This window comes from Pyrus communis, chromosome 11 (assembly GCF_963583255.1).
Source record: "Pyrus communis chromosome 11, drPyrComm1.1, whole genome shotgun sequence".
Taxonomy (NCBI): domain Eukaryota; kingdom Viridiplantae; phylum Streptophyta; class Magnoliopsida; order Rosales; family Rosaceae; genus Pyrus; species Pyrus communis.
Window position 1 is genome coordinate 11,264,808 of NC_084813.1, and position 27,194 is coordinate 11,292,001.

The 27,194-nt window shown below is 38.4% G+C and overlaps 1 protein-coding gene and 1 non-coding gene across 2 annotated transcripts; both read right to left on the reverse strand.

The window, feature by feature from the left end:
* Positions 1 to 11,252: 11,252 nt before the first annotated feature.
* LOC137709596 (small nucleolar RNA R71) lies at positions 11,253 to 11,358 on the reverse strand. The gene has a single exon (XR_011064888.1). It is a non-coding gene; the product is annotated as a small nucleolar RNA R71 (small nucleolar RNA).
* A 13,301-nt stretch (positions 11,359 to 24,659) lies between these two features.
* On the reverse strand, positions 24,660 to 26,813 carry LOC137709009 (uncharacterized; the record flags this gene model as incomplete). Its single annotated transcript, XM_068448155.1, has 2 exons — positions 26,205 to 26,813; positions 24,660 to 25,367 (listed from the first exon to the last, which is right to left on the reverse strand). Coding segments are annotated over exons 1-2 (1,317 nt in total), but the record flags the coding sequence as incomplete, so codon positions are not given.
* Between the last annotated feature and the right edge of the window lie 381 nt (positions 26,814 to 27,194).

The window sequence follows — 27,194 nt, forward strand, 5'->3', positions numbered from 1 at the left end:
ATTTTTTAAATTACTATAAAATAAAATAGTCATAGTGTATATGTAGATTGTCACATCCCGACCCGGGGCGGAACCACTTCCCGGCCCCGCTCCACCACCGTAGCACGATATTGTCCTCTTTGGGCCCCGATCACGCCCTCACGGTTTTATTTTTGGGAACTCACACGAGAACTTCCCGATGGGTCACCCATCCTGGGAATGCTCTTGCGCACTACTCGCTTAACTTCGGAGTTCCCATGGAACCCGGAGCCAGTGAGCTCCCAAAAGGCCTCGTGCTAGGTAGGGATGGAAATATACATTTAAGGATCACTCCCCTGGGTGATGTGGGATGTCACATAGATATTGTATATTAAATATGTATTATTGTATCATTATTCTATATAAATTTTAAAAATTAAAGTTTTATTTATTTATTTGTTTTTATAGTATATTTACAAGCAAAGAGTAGATTAAAAAATTATAATACACATTACAAAAATATTAAGTAATTTAAAAATACCAAAAATATTAAAATATTATAATAATTAATTACAAGTGCCAAAAATGTGAAAACGCTCGTGATTGCATCCTCTATGCCTTGAGGATGGATACATCGTCATTTGAATTTTTAAAATTATACAAACCCTCATGAATAGTATTTTAAGGAAGTTTAAATAAATAAAATTCATAATCATTAATGTGCAAGTCTGAAAATGTGAAAGCATATATAAATGCTCATGATTTCATCGTCTACGCTTAGACGATAGTTACATGGTCATTTAGATTTTTAAAACCCTCCAAATCTCATGAATAGTGTTTTTTATTTGAGTGCAAAATTAATAATTATTGTAGAAGTGTGAAAAATGTAAAAAATATATATATAAATTACTCATAATGACAAGTTTTACAACTTTTGTGACGACCCGTCCTGAATTATAATATGTATTATTCCCAAAAGCGTGGAAAAGGCGATTTTGCCCTTGAACGTTGAGTGTGTTGTGTGAATGAGCTTGGGATTTAGACCAATTCATTTTCTTCCTAAGTAGTTGGACCTAATTAGAACTTAAGATTTTGGTTTTATTTTGTTTGGTTGGCCAAACCTGGACTACACACACACACTCGTTAACCTCTCTCTCTCCCTCTCAGATTTTCTTCCATTTTCCGTACAACCTGTATGGTCACTCTCTCAAACCACTTCATCACTCACAAATCGAAGTTGTGGAAATCATTTTCATGTTCCTTGCAAGCTCAGGAGTCGAACTATAGTTTTGGTTGGACGTGAGGACTTCGGAAACTCGAGAACTAGGGAGCTCTGACGAGGTGCACTGTTACTCCGTCGTGATCGCAAATGTTTCGTTGGGTTTTAAGGTCCTAGGGAGTCTTAATACTTCTTTGCGAAGCTCATAGAAGAATTTTGGAAGGTTTTGGACTTCGGGACACTCGAGTTCGTCGAGTTGCAAGCGTGACCGGACTATTGAGATTTTTCCGGCCAAATTATGTTGGTTTTAGGTCCTAAAAGTTGTAAGGATGTGTTCCTTTCATCCTAAGCTTCATTTTGGTACAAATTTCATGAATTTTGGTTGAGAAATAGATGAGATATTAAGGTTTGAAATTTTTCCAGAATCTGGCGATAGCAGCGGTGGCCGAAGCTGGAATCTGGCGAACCATTAAAGAAGAAGGAGAATATTCCGTCAATTTTGACGGAATATGCTAACAGCGTCAGTTAAAATTAACGGTATATGTTGTTATCTAGCAGAATATTCCTTAACGCTGTTAGGGATTCCGTCCAATGTGCCAGGCACGTACCTGCGTGTGGCCTTGCCTTGGCCGGTGTGTGAGGGCGTGTAGGAATTTAGAAAATTATTCTAAAAATATGAGGATGTTCATGGGGTTGAGTAGGTCACGATGGTATATTCAAATACTCCAATTAAGCAACGTATGAGAAGTTATTACCTAGTTTTGTATATGTGCTTAAAAATAACGTTAAAATAGTTGTTTCGCATATAGATGAGACTTTTCTAGAGGACCAGTGCAGTCAAGTGAGACTCGGGGGCTACGATCCTTCCACATATCAATGAGTGGGCTTTTGGTTTTCAGTATATATATATATATATATATATGTTCCACATATCAGTGAATGGGTTTTTGGTTTTCAGTGTGTGTATATATATATATATATGCTTGGTATTTTTCCCAGAAAACGTGTGGACTTGTGTTTTAAAATGCCATCCCAAATGTTTTATATTTAGAATATGCATTTAGTAGTTGCATATATTTATGTTTAACACTGCGGACGCTCAGGTAAGTTCCAGGTGAGTTTATAGATTGTGTATGTGAGTTGCATGATTATGTTGAGATGTATTATAGCTTATAAACCTGCACCCCGGCGTTAGTGCTCCTGCCTGTGGTCAGGGCACAGTCCTTCACGTGATGTTTACCTCCCGCACCATACGCTCACCTTGGATCCAAGTTAGGTGCACAATCCTGTCGTACAGACCATTATAGATGGTTTTGACTCGTAGGTGACCAGCAATCATTCGCAGTCTTCAAGTAATCGTAGCACTTGAGCGTATTTATTTACACCCAGTCATGTCGTACAGACCACTTTAGGTGGTTCCGACTCGTGTGCAGGCATACTTATTGAGCTATTAGTTGAGCCGTACATGTCATATTAGGTGACTCCGGCTAGATGGATGAGCTATAGATTCAGTCGTACAGGTCATATTAAGTAACTCTGACTGACATATCATTTGCATTGATTTATATCACCTGGCTTATATATTTTATCCTGAGATATTTGACATAGCATATATGTGGATTTTGCTATTCCGAGTATGGTTTTGATATATGTATGTATTCTATTTTCTGGGAAATTATACAAGTTTTACAACGAGGGGTTATTACCTTTGACAAGTGAAATGGTTTTGAAAAGCTTTGTTTTTGCCCACTCACACTTTCTGTTTTGTGCCCCTCTACGTTTTAGGTAGGAGTGCTTGTTTGTGGCTTACGAGGAATTGACAGCGGTTCTAACAGATTATCATTAATGTAGGACCACTTCTGGTATTGTATAATTAGTACTTGTCCTGTTGGATTGCACCTAGGCTACCTATGCTCTGATTATGGTGTATCACACTTAAATATCGGGATTTGCACTTATATTTGCTTAATGTAAATTAGCTAGCTTGGTTCTTAGTTATTCACATTTCTTTATATCATTATCATTTCCACACTGCGCACGTGGTTACGTCACTCTCACGTGATGGCCAGCACGCCTTGATTTTGGTCGGGGTGTGTCAACTTTTGTGAATGGGTCAACTCCGAAATCTAACACCATAATCCATAAATCTTAGATTTAAATTTAACCGTCGATTGTCGTTTACGCTTTATTTTACTCACCAAATTACATTTTTTAGATTTTCTTTTTTGAAAAGTGATTTTTTAGCAGATATAAAAAAATGAATGGTTTGGATCATTGATATCACATTCCGATATTTAGGGTTAACTAAAATATAAGTTGATGTTATTTAGTTTGTAGAGACTTTATGTAATACCTAGAAATTTTGAAATATATGATTATGTGGAGTAAATCAAGAATAAATAGATTTATTGTTATAAAAATTCGATTAGAGAAATTTTAGAATTTTGTTTCCAGAATTTATTATAATATACGTCGAAAAATTTATCGATAAGTGGAAAAGACAAAAATGCCTAGTTGACTAAACATAATTTTATGAGGACATATTTTATCCTCATGTATTTTATCATATTTCTTGACGTATTTGGATAGAGCTTGATCCTACGAAAGCGTAGGCAAAAACGGTTTGTGAATCGGAATTGAAACGAAGAAATTAGAGGTTTTAGAAAGGAAAAAAAAGAAAGCGAAGTCTGGAAGCTGCCAAATTGCAACGTGAGAGAGGAGGAAAATGAAAGAATGGGGAGAGAAGAAGAAGGATGGGGACCAATCAGAGGAGGTGGAAATGAGAGCCTAATCATAAAGAGGGAAAATGAGGGGAAAGGAGAGAGTGGAAGAGCACCGGATCACCCTTGACTCGGTTTCTTTCCCCCGACCCGACCCATTCCGTTCATTTTCTCTGGTGGTTTTCATCGGTTTTTCCGGCGAATTATGTTACCAAATGACACACCCGTTCCTCAATAACTACTTTGCCCTCATGGCAAAAATGACTCCATGTTTTAGACCACTACGTTCACCAACAAACGTGACAATAGGCATGCCCGGTTGGTGAAAGGTAATAATCCAAGTTGGCACAATTGTAATGTAACCAATCCATGCCCAAGATAACGTCAAAGTCAACGATATCCAAAGGAACAAGATGGATGGCATCATGACATCCTCAATAAGAACGAGACATCCTTGATACTCCCAACCAACATAACAAACTTCACCCGTAGGCATCGAGAACTCTAACTTATAACCGATGGGAGTGGGGTAAAGTTGAGTCTCTTGAGCAAACGTATGGGAAATAACTGAATATGTAGCACCAGAGTCAATTAATATTCTATCAAAATGGCCAAGAACATTCAATGTACCCATAATCAAGTCGGGGTTACTCTACGCATCCTAAAAGCTGATGTGATTGAATCGGTCTCTATTTCCCTGATTCTGATTTCCTTGTCCCTAGTTACCTGGACCTTGATTTGTCGGATTAGGTTGCCTGGTATGCACCGCTACTAGAAACTCCTTCAAGGTGCTGGGATTGTCCCCCGGCATACCACTGCGATTCGCCACCCTGATATAATGTATATGGCGTATAGCCCCCTTGATATTGTGGATAACCACTTTGTTAGTAAGGATTTGTTGGGTACTTGTATGCTCCTCCTGGATACTAAGCTATGTCCCCCTTTGATAGGAGCATATTTATGCAATTTAGTTAGCTTGTTTTCTTACATTTATGTTGTTAGTTCTTCATTATTTTAGTATTTTAAGTTATTTTCGTGTGTTTGTAGGTCCAATTGGCTAAAGTGGCAAGAAAGTGCAATTTGGAGCATTTTGGTGCATTTTTGGGCTTGGAATGCATAGCATATGCATGGAGCAAGATGGATGGACGAAATTGAAGATCAAGAGATGCTAAGAATCTGCTAAAGAGATGGAAGAAATTAATTCAAGACTTGGAAGAAAAGGAATCAGCTACAAAGAAGGAAACATGAGTCAAACTTCCTTATTTTGACTTAGTCAATCCTAATCTTATCCTGCTTAATTCCCAACTACAAGGAGGGTTCCTAATTAATTTAGGACACTTAAATATAAGTTCTAGAAGTCCTAATCCCAGTCAAAGAGGGATGCCGCACCCTTTCCCTTCCTTGCCATGCAAGGCATCCTGCTTTTCCCTTTCTTTCTAGGCTTGCCGTAGATTTGCTTCCCTTTTCTCTTAGGATTCTGATTTATTACCCTATTCTTGGAGGATTTGGAGTCTTAAACCTTTCCCATTTTAATTCCCAGCCGTGCCCTTGCTTTCCCATATAAATAAGAGCCTTGTCGCAACTTTTGGGGGATCCATTCACTACCATTCAACCTTTTAGCCATTCTTTCATACAATTCATCACTCAAACCTTCACCCACACCTTGTGCCGCAGCAAAGGAGAAGAAGGAGGACCTTGGGACGTGCTTACCATTCAAGATTGGGTTGTTGGAGCGTTTTTAGGTGTACTCCATCTTTTGTTTTCAATGTTTAATTTATGTTTTCTTTGTTTTGCTGTGAACATGAGGAACTAATTTCATTTTGGCTAGAGGAGACTTTGAAACCATGAATATATTTGCAATATGAATTGATTACCTCCAGTTGTGATTTCATACATCGTGAATGCAATTTACTTAACTGTTTGATTGATAACTTATTCTTGTATGTTGATTAAGGATGCATACTTAGTTTGCATGCATGAATTTGATGCTAGAATATAAGGGAGTTTCACCTAATCGTTATGAACTTATATTCATAAGTAGTTGAGGTTGCTAGTCATAATCGTGTTAAGTAAATTCCTAGCAGGAGTATCATGCTATTCATAGTTACGAATGCCTTGTCAATGCTTATGATTTTCACAAAGCTTAATGATCTTTGATTGTATCTCTATTATGTTGTTCATGTAGGGAAATCTTGAAGAATAATTTGGTTGCCGATGCGTATTCCATCCAATTCAGTGACTTAAGGAAAATCTGAGGGTTAATTAGTGTTGTTCACGGTTAATCTGGGGCATTGAGGTTCATGGTTTATTTGAAAAGCAACTGGAAATCAATTTGTATGCAAGTGTGTCATATGTGGAGAAGGACCCTCTAGCCATTCACTCATAGTTTTCACCCATAGTTTTCCCTAAATTCATCCAAAGTTATTTAAGTCTTTAAATTTGTTTGTTTTTACTTTAAATTCGTCAAAAACCCAATCCCCCTTATTTTGTTGTGTCAATGATAGTCACATTTTGCATGCATGTATAGCTTTCTTATTTGGCGTTTTTGTATTGTTTTTGGATTAAACTAGTTGCATTTTACTTTGTTTGGTGTTAGTGTGCAGCCAAGTGTGTAATAAGATCAATTGGAAGGCAAATGAAGGAATGTGGTGAAATTCGGCCAAATTGAGTGATTCTAAATAAAACAAGCATTGAAGTCAGATTAGGTGGTTACAACACCAAAACATGCATTCACATGCATGTTCAAACACTTTGCACTTCCATTCCCATGTCCAGATTATTCTAACCAAGTTTCAGATTGTCCACTCCCTTGTTGCAGAAATACACATGCATTTCAATTAAATAAAACCCATGCTTGCACCTTTCCCTTTTGTTATTAACCCATTATTCCAGAAAATCAATCATTCTAAGTCCATGTCGTGTGTCCCTTCTCCTCTCCAGATTTTTACAAAGCATTTTCTGGTGGTCCAAGTCACCTTTGCAGGTTCCACTCACTTGTGGCAGCAAGAGCATGTGTTTCTTTGAATACATTAACATTCCCTTGCAGATCATGTCCAGGCCATGAGTCTACCATCTCAGAAACACAATCATTTCCATCACTTATGCACTGCCATCTGAGTTAAACAAATAGTAGATCCAATCTGAATGTTGGGGGATCACACACACTCTATTTGGCTCCATTTTCTGTCCATCATACACACTAATTCGTCCTCTCCATTGCATTGCATTCTACATTCTTTTCCTTTCACAGAAACAGTCCATTACACTCCCATAACCCCCCCATTTCACCTATAAATACTCATTCATTCATCTCATTTCAACACAACTCATTTCACAACAGAAATTGGCCCCTTGGGGCCGTGCCCTTCACAAGTCCATCCATTACATTTCATTCACTCATCCATTTCAGAATGTAGACATCAAACTTCCCTTGTGCCGTGCTCTCCCTTAAAATCCAAACACCATCCTTCCATTCCTCCACCACTTCCCAAACCATTCACACCATCAAACTATCCCTAGACCTTGTGCTACAACGAAGAGGAAGAGAAGAGTGCCTAAACGTTCATACAATTCAAGTTTGAGTTGTTGGAATGTTTAAGTGTTTCTTTGATTTCAAGGTTTAATTTCAATACTCTTTGTTTGTAAGAATGAGGAATGGAAGATAAGAGGGCCTAAACGTTCATACAATTCAAGTTTGAGTTGTTGGAATGTTTAGGTGTTTCTTTGATTCTTTTTGTTTGTACCATGAGGAACTTTCTCTTTCGATGTAACCTTGCAAGAGTGCCATGTAGTTAATTCAGAATTCTCATTTAATCTATCTATTTCTTGTTTCATTCTCCAATTTAATTGTGACTTAGTGTGTTGATTTTAGTGCTTGATCATCATTTGAATTAACCACAGGTTGTTTAGCCAAGATTAAAGCACACATCATGCATAATCTTGGTGGATATGTGAATGAATGAAGGGAATGTTTTGCAAACATCCTGTCGAGTGTTCTCTTTGGTTTTGTGAAAGTTTCTTATGCATTACATATTCTTGATTAGGAACCAAAGTTGCACATCACAATTAGGTTCATGATTAGGGACATTTGATCAAATCCACACATCATATGGCTGATCATATCTAAGTGAAACAAACTCAAGAAATAAGTAGAGGGATGAGTATAATCTGACTTAACAAGCATGGACTTGGTTTAGCAATGGTGAAATCGAATCTCTAGCTACATCTCTATTTGTGTTATTTCATTTCATTAGTTGTTGATTCATTCATTTTGTGTTTACTTCTTTTCCTTATGCTTTAATTTACAATCTGTCATTTAGTTTAATCAAAACATAAATCCCCCTTTACTTTAATGTCCAATTTAGTTAGAAATCATTTTAGTTTGTGCTTTCAAGTGTTTTGATTCATTTCATTTCCCAATTTCGTCCAAATTCACCAAAGTGCTCAAAACTGCCCAGAAAGTGATTTTAAGGCAGTTTTGAGTGTTTTGGGTGATGTTTGAGTCTTTTGGTTTGTTTTAGTGTTTTAAGTGTTTAGTTTTGCATTCCTTGAGTCTACTTAAGTGTTTTATATTGTGTTTTTACATTTGAATCAAGCCATAATCTTAAATTCGTCCAACATTGGATTTAAGGTCAGAAACTGCTTAGTTAGTGTTTTTAGGCAGTTTTGAGTCTTTTGAACTTGATTTGAGTCCTTTGAGTCTTTGTGAACATTTTTTAACTTTGTTTTTACGTTTTTGAGTCGAATCCAAGTGATTAACAATCCCTCCTAATCCCCGGTCCAGAACGATCCCTACTTACATATATACTACAATTTGATGAAAAGAGGGTTTAATTTATGCGCGTATAATTCTCGCAACAGTCAAATTAGCTAGAATTTGTCCAACTTGTGTTTTTAAAGTGTTTTCAGTCAAAGTTAAGTTAAATTCGTCCAAATCACCCTTTAGAGTCTAGTTTGAGTCTATTTGATTGTTTTGTGATGTTTTGAGTCTTTTTAGTTTATTTTGAGTCATATAAGTCTAGTTAAGTGTTTTTAAGCCTAGTTTTGTGTTTTTGAGTCAGTTTTAAATAGATTAGCAATCCCTCCTAATCCCCGGCCTAGAACAATCCACACTTACATCTTTACTACAATTGTCAATAAGAGGGTTTAATTTAAGTGTTGGTTTATAACACATCACCCCTGATAGTGGTAAGCACCACCATATCCTATTGGCGTGTAGGCACTAGGCCCTGCAATTTGCTGTGGAGGAACTGCAAGTGATAGAATAGGAGGCTGAGGTTTCTGCTAATTTTGTGGGTAGTTCCTAGCTTTATGCCTCATCTGTATATGAAGCTTCCATTACTTCCTCACCTACACTCACCAAAATGATGGTTATTACATCTGCGACAGAGCGGAGTAGGGTTCCTCTGATTCTAAAAGCGAGATCCACCTATGAACTTGTCGCCTTTCCATGGCGTATTGGAGTTTGAACCACCACTTGATGATCCCGAACTATTACCACTACACTTGAAATTTTGGGTCTTTCTAGGGCTAAAGGAAGACTGCCCCCTGTTATTCCTCCAAGCATTACTGTTATCTTCCTCATCATCATCATCATCGGGAGCATTCTATGAATCTTCAACCCAAAGCAAAACCTTGAAGAATTCTTGATAGGTAGAACAGGGAGTCGAAGTCGCCATAGAACGCAACTGCTTGCGAGTCCACTTCTTAAAATGACGAAGCATCTTACTGGGATTCTCAGCGATCTCAGGACAATACCATGATATAGCCTCCAGACGTAAGAACCAAGTTGATGTCTCGACCCATCTTTCTTTTGGAAGATTTCCATGTAGTTGCATAACTCGAAAAGGTCTCTCAATATGATCGAGCCAAAGTTCAGATTTCTATGGTCTTTCATTACCAAAGAAATTATTGATCTGTAAATGGGACACTGTCTTCAAAGTAATCATTTAAGGAAGACGAAGTGAGGACTGAATAGCTATTTAGATGATATTTTACATATTTTGTACCTTTTTTGTCTATAATTATGACCATGTATTAAATTGTTGAGTTTAATGCACTTTGTGTATGTATTGTAGATGGGATTAAATGCCTAAATACAAGAAAACCTGACGATTGCCAAATTAGACTGTGGTATTATTTTGGGCTGGAAAAATAAGAGACAAATTAGAAAGTTGGACCGGTCAAAGCTTTAATTAGTTGGCCCAATGGAATGGACTTATGCAAGATAGTCCAAGGAAGCTGCGGCAGAGATAAAAGAAGAGGTGGGGGATTTTAAAGAAAGGCAGACTAGTGGAAAATATAAAAGGGGGAGAACCCAGCGCCGCAAGAAAAAAAGGAAGATTGAAAGCCGAATCGGGGTGTGCCGCAAGGAAAGAAAGTTGCAGATTTCCATGGCATACATGCACACAAATACAAAATTGGAGTTTTGGATTTCATTTATGTCATCGAATTCATCCATGTTTATCATTAGTTTGATCATGAACTAAGTCATTTTGCTAGGACTAGGGTGTACTTTTATTATGAACATATACTTTTCGTTATTTTATATTAATCTCAGTTGTTTTCCATGTTGAGTGATTTTTATTGTGCTTTGTTGTAATCAAATAACTGACCATTATTTGTGTGAAGAACTAAATTGTGACTGACAGGTTAAGTTTAGTAGATTGCTTCTCATAACAATTATCATGAATTACATAGTTAAGTAGACATACTGGTTAAGATTTATGTAGTATGGTGTAATTATCCATTAAGCGTAAAGGGTTTCTATTATCTATATTTGTGGCTAGCCATAACATGGGTAGATAGTTAGAAATACGATTAGTATATTCTGACAAGAAATATTGACGAATCAAGGGATAATTGCCAGCAACATGGGAATAATTTGATGTTAATATGAATAATGGGATTAGATGGGATTGAGAATGAGGAACCTGATGTCCTAGTGCTTCCACATATTAATCTTTTATAATTCATTCCCTTTTACTTCGTGTTCGATCAATTGTTATTTTTACTTTCATTTCGTTTTTCTACGTATTTGAATTTGTCAACGTAATCCTTCTTTTATTTAAGTTTAGTTTGAATTGAAGAATATCCACTTTAATATGATGCCTTCCTTTCATGGCATGAACACTGAAGATCCATTGGCACATGTTGGAGATATCTTCAATATGTTGTCAAACATGGCATTGGTAGAAGGAGTCACCGAGGAACATCTCAGGATGAAGGTCTTTTTGTGCTCTATGAAAGACAAAATGAAGACCTGGTTGAATTCTTTAAGGCCTAGAACCTTGAAAAGTTGGAATGATATTCAAAATAAATTTGTGGAGAAATTCTTTTCGACTCAGAAGATTGATACCCTTAGAGATAATATCATGCAGTTCACTAACATACAGATGAGACTTTTTCTGAGGCGTGGGAGAGATTAAATAGTTTGTTGATTCAGTGTCCGCACCATGGTTTGCCTACTCTAGTTCTCATGTGGATATTTTATAAGGGATTAATAGTTTCAAGCAAAAGCTGCAGTGAACAACTATGCAGGGGATCAATTAAGAACAAGACATCAGCCGAATGTCAAGCACTTTTTGATACTCTAGCACTCAAAACGCAACATTCTGAAGCAAGAGGAAGACGTTCAGGAGTTTTTGAGATTAATAATTTTAGTGATTTTGTTTCAAAGGCACAAGTCGATGCAATTGCTAGTAAACTGAGCACTTTGCTTTCTATGAATAGGAAAGCACCAGTTCAAGAGGTTTGTTCCATATGTGCAGTTCCTGGTCATACCACAGTTGGTTGTTCGTATGGAGTTGATTTTCCAGAATTTGTTCAAGAGCAAGCGAACATGGTGAATGCTTATAGACGTCCTGGTAACGATCCGTACTCCAACACTTATAATGAAGGATGGAGAAGACAAACTAAAAAACAACTTTTTGGTTACATTCAAAGTAAAAAAAACAATTGAAGTAGCACAAAATTAGCTTGAAAACAATAATAAATTACCGAAGATCATAACATTATGCAATTGCAAACCCATCAACATAAATTGAATTTATCAGTTCAAGATATTATAAATAAAAAACTTACAACTTCATAACCAAGCAAGGCAATGGACAAAACCCACAAAGGATCCCAAAACCTCTAAGAATTCCAAAATTTTTTGTTTTTCAGTGTATCGAAACAGAACTAAAAGGCGTGATGTAATCAATTTAAAAAATCTCAAGAATCCACAGATCATTACAAAACCAAATTCATCGTTAAGATTAAGAGCAATCAAATAACACAATAACAAAACGGAAAAAAAAAAAAAAAATTTGTTAGGACCATATGGTTTGGGCTTTTTAGCTCTTTCTCCTAGCCCATGCTTGTTAGCCTTCAACTAAGTTTTGCTCAAGGCCCAACCTATTTGGTGTTAGGGTTCCCTTTTCAGATTGAATATAAATAATGTGTTGTAATCTGAAAAAGGCATGATGAATGAAATTGACTCTTCTTTCCTTTTATGTCTCTGTGATGTGATAGAAATTAACACACAAATTAAACTTTTTTTAGCCAATTGTAGTATACGTAAGTAGGGATCATTCTAGGCTGGGGATTAGAATAGATGCTAATCAACACAAACTAGACTTTAAAACACAAAACTAGACTCTAATGACTCAAAACTGACCAAATTAACTCAAAACAGCACACAATAAAGTTATCGACTCAAAACAGGAACTAAAGGGTGATTTGGACGAATTCTAGACTTAACTTGACTCAAAATACTAATGGGAACATGTTTGAACGAATTTTAAAACTAAACTAAAATGACACAATGATGGGGGCTTGGTTTGGACGAAATTTAAAACTAAAACTAAGTAACTTGCAGAAAACAAACTAATTGATACTAAATTGAGGTGAATGAAGGGGGTGAAAGGCTAGCTAGAGGATCCTTCTCCACACATGACACATATGCATACAAATCCATTTCCGGTTATTCTTCCTATAAACCATGAATGACAATGCCCCAAGTTAACCGTGAACTGCACAAATTAACTCTCAGATTTTCCTAAATTCATTGAATTGGACTTAGCAACGCAACCAAATTATTCTTATCAAGTTCCCTATATGAACTGCATAATAAAGATACATATCAAAGATCATTAAGTTCTGTGAAAATCATAAGCATTGACATGACATTCGTAACTACGAACTCCATGATACTCCTGCTAGGAATATACTTAACGCGATTGTGACTAGCAACCTTCACTACTTGTAAATATAAGTTCATAATTATTAGGTGAAACTCCCTTATATTTTAGCATCAAATTCATGCATGCAAACTAAGTAGGCCCCCTTAATTAACACATAAGAATAAGTTATCAATCAAACAGTTAAGTAAATTGCATTCATGATTTATGAAACAATAACTGGATGTAATCAATTCATATCACATATATGTTCATGGCTTTGAATTCACCTCTAGCTAAAACGAAATTAGTTCCTCATGTTCATCATAATTGAAAACTAAATTAAAATAAACATTGAACTATAAGGATAGAATACACCTAAAAACGCTCCAGCAATCCAAAGGTCTTGAATGACAGGCATGGCTCCAAGCTTCTTCTTCTCCTTCCTTGAAAAGCTATGGCACAAGTGTGTTTTTTCTGATTTTTAGGCTCTTATGTGTGGTGATCTGAATGGTGCGGCATTGTGGTGTATTTATAGGCTAAGGGCACACAGCACAAGGTAGTTTTGGAGAAGGATTAGGCACTCCAAAGGTTGTGTTGGAAAAGGATTACACATCATAAACCAACAAGGACAAGGGATAAGGTATGCGGCACCCTTTTAGGAAAAGGTAAGGCTTTCTAGAAATCAAGTTTTTAGATGTCCTAATATGAAAATAACTCCCCCTTGCAGCTGGAATTTAGGTACAATAGGATTAGGATACGGTTAAGATAAGATAAGATAAGGTTTTGGATAATGTTCCTCTCTTTAGCTGATTCCTTATCTTTTATGTCTTGAATTATTTTCTTCAACTCTTTAGCACATTCCTAGCCTCTTTTGATCTTCAAAAACGCCCATCCACCTCGCTCCATGCATGTGCTATCCATTCCAGGCCAAAAACTGCTCTAAAATGATCCAAATTGCCTTTTCGTGCCACTTTTGCCATTTGAACCTACAAACACACGAAAATAGCTTAAAACACTCTAATAAATATAAACTAACTGAGTAAATGCAAGGAAATAGGCTAGGCTAACAAAGTCGCATAAATATGCTCCTATCACTTTGTTTTTCTCTTATCTCCTTTATAATTTCTGCACTGTTCTGTCAATTCCTGTCTTTCTCTGTTTGTGGACCAATTAGGTGTACCAATTGGTATCAGAGCCCGTTGCTTGATGGGCAAGAACACCCAGTCCTCCACCTCTTCAGATTCGGACACGATTGATAGGAGCATATTTATGCGACTTTGTTATCTTATTTCATTGCATTTACTTCGTTAATTTTTATTTCTTTTGGTAATTTATGTTATTTTTGTATTATTGTAGGTCCAATTGGTAAAAATGACAATAAATGGCCAAATGGAGCAATTTGGAGCAGTTTTGGACTTGGATTGGATAGCACACGTGGAGAGCATATGGGCTAGACGTTTTTGGTGTTTAAATGGTGCTAAACATGTGCTAAGATCTGGAGGAATCAAAGTTGAAGCTTGGAAGACAAGGAAATACACAATCTTATCCAACGTTATCCAAACTTATCTCATCTTATCCACTCTTAGCTTATCTTATCTAATCTTATCCAACATTATCTCATCTTATTTCCAGCTGCAAAGGAATCCTTATCACATTCTAAATAATTCCCATCTCATTCTAGGAGTCCTAAGATAATTCAAACACCCTAATCCTTTTTCTCCTTGGATTCAGCCGTGCCCTTTGCCCTATATAAACAAGTTGTGCCGCAAATGATGCGAGATTTACTTGACACTCAAATTAAACCCTCGTTTGACAATTGTAGTAGAATGGATAAGTGAGGGATCGTTCTAGACCGGGGATTAGGAGGGCTTGCTAAAACCTTCTAAATTGACTTAAAAACATAAAAACTAAATTAAAATACTCTTAACAAGACTACTATGACTCAGAATGGCTTTGAAAAAACTCAAATTGTCTAAAACAATCAAATTGACTCAAATAGAAGCTAGAACTTGATTTAGACGAATTTGCAAATGTTTATGACTCCAAAAGCTTAAAGATACAAAAAATAAAACAAATACGAATGATTAAAACTTAACAAAATAGAGGGGGGGAATTGTGTTTGGACGATATTAAATTAAAAAGACAGAATATAATTAAAGGCAAAATGTAAATATGAATGTGATGAAAATATGGATGATGGAATAGCCAAGGGGTTCTTCTCCACACATGTTACACTTGCAAACAAAATTGATTCTCAGTTGGTCTTTCGATAAGTTGTGAAACTCAATGCTCCAAGTTAATTAGATCCGCTTAGATTAACTTTCAGATTTCCCTAAATTCGTTGGATTGAATGGAATACGCATTACAACCAAATTATTCTTAATCAAAGTCCCTAACTATGGAATACGCATGATAGAGACATTTAACCAAGATCATTAAGTTCAACGGAAATCATAAACATCGACGAGGCATTCGTTACTATGGAATACGCATGAAACTTATGCCAAGAATTCGTTTAACGCACTTATATTCTAGCGTCATATTTATGCATGAAAATTAAGCTTGCAATCTCAATGAACATACATAAATAAGTTATCAATCAAACAGTTAAACGAATTGAATCCACAACTTATGAAATTCCAACCAAACGTAATCAATTCAAATTGCAAATATAAACATAGTTTCGAATCACCCCCTAGCTAAAGGGGGGTTTAGTTCCTCATAACTTTGAAATCAAAGAAACACCTAAACATTCCAACAACTCAAACGTGAATTGTATGAACGTTTAGGCACTCTTCTCTTCCCTTCTCATACGTACAAAACAAAGAGAATTAAATTTAAACTTTGAAATCAAAGAAACACCTAAACATTCCAACAACTCAAACTTGAATTGTATGAACGTTTAAGCACTCTTTTCTTCCTCGTTGTTGTAGCACAAGGTCTAAGGTGAGCTTAAGGGCTTTAGGTGTATGTGGAATGGAGTAGGGAGTGGTTGGAGATGGAAGAATGAAGAGAAAATATGCAGAAAATGAAATGGGACTCACGGCAATGGAATGGTATTTGTGTTGTGTGAAGTGTTGTGAATGGAAAAATATGAGATATGAATTGAATGGGTGCAAGGGTATTTATAGGAGTAGTGGAGGGAACATATGGTTGTTTGTTTAAGATGCAAGTGGCTAATTAATGATGGAAAAGTATGTGATTTAAAGGATGCAAAGTGAATGAATCATGAATCATTGTGGATGAAAGGTGGAAGTGCATGTGTTGATGACTAGGTTAGTGGGTGGAAATATGAAAATGGCATATAGGAATGGGAGCTCACGGTTTGAATGTGTAAAGTGTGTGTGAATGCATGTGAAGATGCAATAAATAATGCATGTAGGGTTAGAGAGGGAGAATGTGGTGAAATGATGAAGTAGGAAGGTGGAAATGCATGTGAGATGTTTGGAAAGGAATAAAGAATGAATGGTGGAAATGTGAGTGAATGATGTGCATGTGTGAGAATGCATGTGAGTTAAAGAGGGAGAATGTGGTGAAATGATGAAGTAGGAAGGTGGAAATGCATGTGAGATGTTTGGAAAGGAATAAAGAATGAATGGTGGAAATGTGAGTGAATGATGTGCATGTGTGAGAATGCATGTGGAATTAAGAGGAGTATGGAAGTGAAATAAATGAATGATATGTTAAGTGATAAGTGAATGATATGTGGTGAGTGATAAGTGAATGGTTTGATAAGTGATCAATGAATTAGTTTAAAGGGCTAGGGTTTAAGTACATAGAATGGGCCTAAAATAGGTTGGTTTGTATGGCATAATGTGTTTGATTGGGCTAGAGCCATTGTTTTGTGTCTTCAAGTGCATACAAGGCCTTCAAATTCGTCCATTCTCTTGGCTCCATGGATAAGCTATCCAATCCATGCCCAAAAATGCTCCAAATGGCCTCAAAATGCACTTTCTTGCTCCCTAGGCCCTTAGAACCTGAAAACACACAAAAGAAGCATAAAGGACTAAAATAACGAGAGAAACATAACGTAAATGCACGAGAACAAGCCATTTAAGTCGCATGAATATGCTCCTATCAAATACCCCCACACTTAGCTTTTGCTAGTCCTCGAGCAAAACAGAATAAAAACAAATAAACAAAACGACACTAAACACGTAAAACACAACCTAAACCTTCCAACAACCGTCTTAGGGATTTCCAATGCACATGACAAGTTAAAAATCATCATTCTCACAGATTTTAGTCATCTTCACATTTAAGTACATTCTTAATCATAGTCACCATATACTAGTTCACAATTAAGCATTTAAAACCATGTTTTGAATGTAGTAACATGCCTTAGAGAATTTGCTCAATTCCGTTCAAGATATGCACTCAATTTTTACTCAGATTTTCTAACTACACACCCTAATCTAGTCATATGTGAGAAGATTGATGTAAACATGAAAACGACACTCACATATATGTATCACAAAGAACGCAAATTCTGGAGTTAATAATCAAGTTTAGATATGATCTCATGAATGGAATGCTACTACTTAGACGCGAGAACCAGTGACACCATAAGCTCATACCAAGTTCAAACTCCACAAATTGAAATACACAACACTCAAGATAGAAGTCAAGGGTTGTAACGGGGCTTGGGGTATGTGGATAAAGAAGGGATATGGAAAACAAAGGTTCTTAAAGAAATAGTGAGCAAAGCATTTTAATCAACTTAGAATTCACTTTTGAATGAAAACTCAACTTTTGAACAAAAAGGGAGAATTTAGACAATTTACGCCCAGAATTGGTGTTTTGGAACCTTTCTTCAATCACTTATTCTTTTCTCTCTTTTTTTTTTTTTTTTTTTTTTTTTTTTTTTTTTTTTTTTTTTCTTTTGAATCTCAAAACAAAACACTTAAACATTCTCTCCCCCACACTTATTTTCTTTCATAATGTAACTCAAAAGGAATTCAATTAAGTCATGCTCACTATCTTTTAAGAACAAGGGTAAGGACGGTCATATTCTAGGTTAGGTGAAGATAAAGTGGGTAAACAAAGAACATGGGTTAACATGGCTCAACGGGGGTAAAACTTACAACATATACGAAATATGGGAAGCGAGGCTATTTGGCTATGGTGGCAACTACACAACTTCATCTTGATATATGTTATGCAAATCAATAACATGCTTTGAATGAAATGGGCATGAGTTCTAGCATTTGGAACTATATGATGAAACGCCTTCTAAGTAGTAACCAAGCAAAGAATAATGAGATCATGCAACGATTTTAGAAAACAAGAAATCACAGATTATACTCTCCAAAGAACGTTATAGGCTCAAGTCTCTTAGGGTTGTAGCATTTGTTTGAGTTCCTTCCTTCAGGCATGTTACAAAAACTAAATTTTCTTTTATGATTGCATGTGAAGTTATACATTATAACCATAACCAAGCATATACCAAGAGTAAATCAAACTTTTCTCTATGTTAATAACTCTTTTTAACAGTCATGCAATTACAAACCAAATCCTTATCATTGTGTTGGAAGGTATCCTAAGACACAAACACACACACAAAAACAACTTTAAAACAACTCTTTTTGGGTTTTTCAAAACAATTTTTCAAATTTTTATGGGATTTTCGAATTTTTAAGACAAAACACACTAAAACAGTTTTAAAACAGTGAGAAACAACATGTGAAGTGATAGGTGATAAAATCCAACGAATTTGCATCAAATATACTTAGTTACCCCCCCACACTTAAATCAAACATTGTCCTCAATGTTTTAAGCATAGATTCACACAAAGCATAAGTAAATACACAAAAAGCACTTAAACATACTAAACATGGCATAATGTAATTAACAAAGAGAAGAGTTTAGAGACGCAAATCTGGTTATAGAGTGTAAATTCCATCTTCTCTTTGTTGATTGCATTGAGGCTTGATCTTGATGATTCCACAGGCTTACTCTCGAACTGGTTTCCGCCCATCGTTGATTTTCCTTTGTGCTACTTCTTGAACTGGGCAGCATGATGGTTCATTTGGTCTCCCCCGAAGGTCTGAGCTTACCCCTTTGGTCTGTTTCTTTGTTCAATCTTTCCAATTCGTATTGAAAAGGGTTGGAGGATAACTCAGCCTATGTTTGTCTCCACATGCTTCAATGTATCATTTTCACTTGCCTTACTCGCTCCCCTTTGCAGAAGTGGTCCCTTCTCCGGAAGTGTATCAACCGTTGAAGATGACTACTCGAGAGCAACGCTAGGTAAGCAATCAGGAATAGATTCCAGGCAGTTGGCTCCAGATCGGAAGACTGACTCCAAGTGCCGGCTGATTGCTTGTTTTACTTTGCCATGCGAGTAAGAACAAGGACAAAGAAAAAGACAGGGAAAGAGCATGATATGAGATACTTTTGCTTTTGACCTTGATGATATGAGATACCTTTGCTTTTGAAGAAGCGGTGAATGAATCAGCACATGTATTTGTTGTGCTGTTTCCTCCTGGGTCATATGTACTCCAGGCATCTGGTATCATCTTTGGGGAAGAAGAAAGAATTGAGTCTTTCGAAAGGCTTTGCTGGGAGTACGCCCTCAGAGGTGAGGGAGAGTTGGGCATTTTTCTTCAGGTTTGCCCTGCCATAAAAGACGAAGGTCGACATATATAGAGATAATATCAAGTGGTGGTACTTTTTACCTTTGTCGACAAACGTTTTGATCCCGCAAATCTGGCTTTTTGAAATAGTGGCGCCTCTTCGATCTCTGAACACGCCTCTTCGATTTCTGAACACACCTCTTCGATTTCTGAGCAGGCGCCCCTTCGCTTTCTGAACGACACGTGGTAGTGCAGATGCGGCTCCTTTTGACAAAGCTGCACGCGTCTTCTGAAAAGCAGAGAAAGCGTCGCCGAACTTTGCGCTTGTCGGCTAAAGATGTGTAGTTGCGGTGATGGCCTCCACGTGTTGTCTAAAAAGAAGAAATCTTTTGACAAAGTTGAACGCGCCTTCTGAAAAGCCGAGAAAGCGTCGCCGAACTTACGCCGGAAATTCCGGCTTTTTGAATTGGTGGACGCGTCGCCTTGGCTTTTTTTATTGAGCTATCGATCACCACAACAAACACACTCTGAAGAAAATCGACTCCGGCCCTTTGAAATTTAACTCCATCCCTTCTCTTTGAACACTTTTGAAAAATGGCAAACTCATCGAACCTTAGCTTGGAATTGAGCCTTAGCAGTGATACGGGCGCGCCGCGTCAAGGTAACGTATGGCGTCCTTCTTTCTTTTCTTCTAACGGTCCTCTTTCAGGTGAAGACTCTGTGATGCAGGACGCCACAACAGCTACAATAGTAGCTAGGAACCTCCTCACACCAAAAGATAGTAGGCTGCTGTCAGGACGGTCCGATGAGTTGGCCGTTCAAGAGTCCCTCGCACTTAGTGTTCAGTGTGCGAGTTCTGTGTCCAACATGGGCCAACGCCTGCTTGCCCGCTCCCGTCAGGTGGAATCATTGATGGCAGAGGTGGAAAGTCTCAAGCAGGAGATCCAGCAGCTGAAGTATGAGAATAGAAGTTTGCATGTGCTTGCAAATAACTATTCGTCGGGCATGAAGAGGAAGCTTGATGAGCTGCAAGAGTCTGAAGGTCGGATTCACAGTGACCGTCAAAGGTTTTCGTCTTTCCTCCAGAGGCACCTTTTTCCTGGCTCATCCAGCGCTTGGCCAAGTATTGAGGCCTGGAATGCTCTATCTTCGATGCCTCCTGCTCCGATGCCTTCTGCTCCTACGCCTTCCGCTCCGATGCCTTCTGTTCCTACGCCTTCCGCTCCGATGCCTTCTGTTCCTACGCCTTCCGCTTCAAGAGTAAAGCCACGTAGTGGGGCCTCAAGCAAACAACCTTTGTGAAGCACCATCTTTCTTTGTTTAGCAGTGCCTATCAATAAATCAAACATTTTCTCAATGTTACAATCATAGACTCACACAATTAATAAACAAACAAACAATAACAACTAAACAACCTAACAAGGCAGAAACGAAATAGCAACAAAGAGAAGAGTTTTTTTTTTTTTTTTTTTTTTTTTTTTTTAATTTTTATCAAATTTTCGAAGTTTTATACCAAGACACTATAAAACACTCTAAAAACGCTTAAAACAGCAAGAAACAACATTCTAAGTGATAGGTGAATAAATCCCACGAAATTCATGCAAATACAAATTGTTTACCCCCCCACACTTAAATCAAACTTTGTCCTCAATGTTTTAAGCAGAAAGTCACAACAGAGCAAGCAAATAAACAAATACGAGAAAGAAAGCAAAGTAAAGGCAGTAAAGAAAAAGAAAGGAATAAAAATAAGTCTCTTAAAGGGGTTTCCAAGTTCTTCTCTATTCGGATGCATGGGTTGCCTCCCACGAAGCGCTTTCTTTTACGTCTTGCAGCCGGACGGTACCTCCGTTTAAGCTTGACTAGGTTCCACGGCATGGAGGGGTACCTCCTCCACGACATGCTCCTCAAACATCTCGTAATAGGGCTTCAATCGATGCCCATTCACTTTGAATTCTTGCTGCGTCCTTAAACTTTTGATTTGCACTGCACCATGAGGGAAAACATTAGTAACAACAAACGGGCCAATCCATTTAGAACGCAACTTACCAGGAAACAAACGTAGGCGAGAGTTGAAAAGTAACACTTTCTGCCCAACTGTGAAGGTCTTGGTTCGAATCATTTTATCATGGAATGCTTTGGTCTTGGCTTTGTACATCCGGGCATTCTCATAGGCTTCATTCCGAATCTCCTCAAGTTCATTCAATTGGAGCTTCCTATGAACTCCCGCTGCATCTATGTCCATGTTGAAAATCTTCACGGCCCAATGTGCCTTGTGCTCTAACTCTACGGGCAAATGACATGGCTTACCATAGACGAGCCGAAAAGGTGACATCCCAATGGGTGTTTTGTATGCCGTACGATATGCCCACAGTGCATCATCTAAACGTAAGCTCCAATCCCTCCTTGTTGGTCCAACGGTCTTCTCCAAAATTTGTTTGATTTCTCGGTTAGACACCTCGGCTTGGCCATTTGTTTGAGGATGGTAAGGTGTGGAGACCTTATGGTTGACATGGTACTTTCTTAGCAACGCCTCAATGGTCCGATTGCAAAAGTGAGACCCTCCATCACTTATGATTACTCTCGGCATTCCAAACCTAGCAAAAATGTTAGTTTTCACAAAATCTGCAACCACCTTAGAATCGTTAGTACGGGTGGCTTTTGCTTCCACCCATTTAGAAACATAATCAACGGCTAGCAAGATATAAGTGAAACCATAAGATGGAGGAAAAGGGCCCATGAAATCAATGCCCCAAACATCAAAAATTTCAACATTAAAGACAGGGGTTTGCGGCATTTGGTCCTTGGTACCTATGTTACCCATTCGTTGGCAACGATCACAAGACATACAAAAGGTTCTAGCATCCCTAAATATAGTCGGCCAATAAAAACCACACTCTAGAACCTTGAGGGCAGTGCGTTGTGTGCCAAAATGACCACCACATGCATATGTGTGACAAAAGCTTAGAATTGAGTGAAATTCAGAATCATGCACACATCTACGTACAATTTGATCTGAGCAATACTTCCACAAATAAGGGTCATCCCAAACATAGAAACGTGCATCATTTTTAAGCTTATCACGTTGGTGCTTGTTTAGTTCATTTGGAATTTGTTTAGTCACCAAGTAATTCACTAAATCTGCATACCATGGTTCACTTACCTCAATGGATAGCAGCTGCTCATCGGGAAAAGTTTCAGGGATAGGTACGGCATGTTCATGCTCCTCGTGGATCATTCGGCTTAAATGGTCAGCCACTACATTCTCGCTTCCTTTCTTATCCCGGATTTCAATATCAAATTCTTGAAGAAGAAGAATCCAACGGATAAGCCTCGGCTTTGCTTCCTTTTTCGTGAGCAAGTACCTCAAAGCTGCATGATCAGAATAAACGATTACTTTAGTACCAATTAAATATGAACGAAATTTATCTAAAGCAAAAACCACAGCTAGAAGTTCTTTTTCCGTCGTGGAGTAGTTCAATTGGGCATCATTGAGAGTCCGAGAGGCATAGTATATGACATGCGGCCGCTTGTCTCTTCTTTGTCCTAGAACAGCTCCTAATGCATAGTCGGATGCATCGCACATGAGCTCGAACGGAAGGCTCCAATCTGGAGGTACAATAATGGGGGCCGAGACTAGCTTCTCCTTGAGTTGGTTAAATGCTGAATTACACTCTTCATCAAACTTGAATGGCACATCTTTTTGAAGCAATCGGCAAAGAGGGTTGGACATCTTGGAGAAGTCCTTGATAAAACGCCTATAGAACCCTGCATGGCCAAGAAACGAACGTACCTCTCTAACCGAAGTAGGAGAGGGTAAGTGACGTACAAGGTCTATTTTCGATTTATCTACTTCAATTCCTTTTTCTGAAACAATATGTCCTAAAACTATACCTTGTTTCACCATAAAGTGACATTTCTCCCAATTCAAGACAAGGTTAGTTTCAACACATCGTTTCAAAATTAAGGTCAGATTATCCAAGCAATTATCAAATGAACTCCCAAATACACTGAAATCATCCATGAAAACCTCAATGATCTTTTCAACAAAATCGGAAAATATACTTACCATACACCTTTGGAAAGTGGCCGGTGCGTTGCATAAGCCAAATGGCATGCGACGATAGGCAAATGTTCCAAAGGGACATGTGAATGTGGTCTTCTCTTGATCATCCGGGGCTATCACAATTTGGTTATATCCAGAGTATCCATCAAGAAAACAGTAAAAAGCATGACCGGCTAACCTTTCGAGCATCTGGTCGATGAATGGCAAAGGAAAGTGATCTTTCCTAGTCATGGCATTTAGCTTCCGGTAATCGATACATACTCGCCATCCAGTCTGAATGCGTGTAGGCACGAGCTCATTCTCATCATTCTTGATAACAGTTACTCCGGACTTCTTGGGAACGACTTGAACTGGAGAGACCCAACGGCTATCGGAGATAGGGTAGATCACTCCGCAATCCAAAAGCTTGATTATTTCCTTCTTCACCACTTCCATCATTGGAGGGTTGAGACGGCGTTGAGCCTCTCGAGTTGGTTTAGCCCCCTCCTCAAGAAGTATACGGTGCATGCATGTGGTAGGGCTTATTCCTTTAATGTCGGCCAAAGTCCACCCTATGGCCATTTTGTGCTCTCGCAGCACCCTCACAAGCTTCTCCTCCTCCATTGCTGTGAGACTTGATGAAATGATGACGGGCAATGTTTCGCTTTCTCCCAAAAACACATACTTCAAATGGTCCGGCAACGGCTTAAGTTCAAGCGATGGTGCCTGAACAACAGAAGGTAACATCTTAGTGGAAACTGAATTTGAAAGTGAGAGTGGAACCTTACCATATTGTTGTGGCAATGACTCAAGGGCTGCCACAACCTCAATTATTTCTTCACCAGAACCCATTGCAAAGAATTCCTCCTCCTTGCCGTGGCCTTGCATTGGCCCAAATCCTTCATTTTTGCGCTCTATGGCCTTAGTGATGGTTGTTTCCAGGGCGTCCTCGTTCAATTCTTCAAGGTATACCTGCGCCAAAGAATCGATAACATCAATGGAAAAACAAGAATGGTCATCAACGGGATATCTCATAGTTTCAGAAATATTAAAATCAATCACTTCCCCATCGAATTCCATTGTCAAGGTGCCTTTGTATACATCAATCTTCGTTCGGGCCGTCTTCATGAATGGCCTACCAAGGAGAATCGGCAAAGATGTAGAATGGGCTGAATCCTCCATGTCTAGGACGTAGAAATCAGCCGGAAAAATTAAATGGTTCACCTGCACAAGCACATCCTCCAAAACTCCTTTTGGATACGCGTTAGAACGATCAGCCAATTGTATAATTACACCATCTTGTTTTAATTCACCCAAATTCATAGATGCATAAATAGAATAAGGCATGACATTTATGGATGCACCTAAATCAAGCATGGCATGTTCAAAACGATTATGTCCAATTACACAAGGAATCGTGAAACTACCGGGGTCTTTGCACTTGGTAGGCAGTTTACGTTGCAAAACAGCGGACACATTCTCGCTTACCTTCACTACCTCTTTGTTTGCCCTTCTTCTCTTTGTATTGCATAGGTCCTTGAGGAATTTAGCATACTTTGGAACCTGTTTGATTGCATCGAGAAGCGGTATGTTCACTTGCACCTTCCGGAACGTTTCAAGAATGTCCTTCTCGCTTTCTTCCTTTTTTTCTTGCATGAACCTGCGAGGAAAAGGTACATTGGGCAGATTAGGACGTGAAGTACATGAATTTGAACTTAAATTACCTGATTTGGCCGAGTTAGGGTGATCTGCCTCAGGTTGTGTCGTCTCTTCATCTACTTTCTGGGCAGATTTGGGATTGTTTGGCTCGGTCCCAACTTCTTTTCCACCCCTTAGGGTGATGGCCTTGGCGGATTCGAATCCTCCCTTTGGATTGACTGTGGTTGAGCTAGGAAGCTTTCCTTGCTCTCTAATCTGTCCAAGGAACTCAGAAATCTGCCCTATTTGTTTCTTCATATCCATCATCTCCTTCTCGTTATTTTCTATTCGGTTGTTTTGATTTTGCAACCCCTGCGAAATAGAGGTTAGTAATTGCATAGCTTGATTACTTTCCAAAGACGTACCTGAATGAGATGATGCCGAAGGTTGTTGGGATTGTTGGGGTGCATACGGCTTGGAATAAAAACCAGGGGGGTTTGGCCTAAATCCTCCTTGTTGGGCAGCTTGTTGTGGCTCCCTCCATTTGAAGTTTGGATGGTCCCTCCATCCGGCATTGTAAGTGTTCGAGTATGGGTTGTTTTGATTTTGTCCTTGGAAACCAATTGCATTGGCAGATTCCCACCCACCATTCTCGATTAGTTGAGGGCACTTGTCGGATGGATGCCCTTGAATTGAGCACACGCCACAAACTTGGTGTTCTTGTGCTTTTGGACCAATCACAACCTGAGAAACAAGAGAAGTAAGATTAGCAAGTTGTGATTGAATTTCAGAAATAGCACTCACCTCATTTACACTTTGTTGCCGTGGGGCTTCCCTTTGGCCCACTCCTTCATATTGTTGAGCGTTGAGCGCTCGGTTGGCTATGAGAATCTTGGCATCCCTTGGTGTTTTGTCCACCAATGCTCCTCCCGCTGAAGCATCAACCATTTGACGTTCGATAGGAAGGAGGCCCTCATAGAAATATTGAAGGAGAAGTTCCTCCTTCATTTGATGTTGAGGACATGAAGCTACAAGGCCCTTGAAGCGCTCATAATAAGCCGGGAATGTCTCACCATGATTCTGTTGAATACCACTAATTTTCTTCCGTAGGAGAATCACTCTCGAAGTAGGGAAGAATTTCTCCAAGAAAGCACGCTTCATACTCTCCCACGAAGTCACAGTTCCCGGGGCTAGTTCGTAGAGCCAATCTTTGGCCTTGTCCATAAGTGAAAATGGAAAGGCCTTCATCTTCAATATACTCTCATCCACATTGACGGGGGTCATGCTCGAACAAACCACCTCGAACTCCTTCAAGTGTTTGTTGGGGTCTTCCATAGACAAGCCATGGAACTTCGGAATATGGTGTAACAAACTGGATTTGAGTTCAAATTCCTCAGTCTTCCCCTCTGCAGCCGTGGGGTATTGGATACAAAGAGGCAATGCATTATCCAAACCCGAGGCCGAAAGCTCCTTGATGGTTCTATTATCTGCTGCCATGGCTTGTTCTTCTTCAAAAATCTGATCCGTGGGCTTTTCTTCTACACCTTCTTCGTCTTCTTCAAGCCCAGGTTGTGGTGGAGGTTGTGGTGGCTCTTGTTGACTCCTCGTTCTCCTCAAAGTGCGTTCAAAATCACCGTCAAAGTCGGAGATGTTCTCTATAATAGGCCGAGAGCGACGAGTCATACACAGTACCTAAAAAACAAGGAAACAAACAAACTAAGAATCTAAAATAAGAATGCACGAAAAACAAAAAAAATATAAAAATAAAGACAAAGGATTAGCAAAGTTGCTAATCCCCGGCAACGGCGCCAAAATTTGATGCGAGATTTACTTGACACTCAAATTAAACCCTCGTTTGACAATTGTAGTAGAATGGAT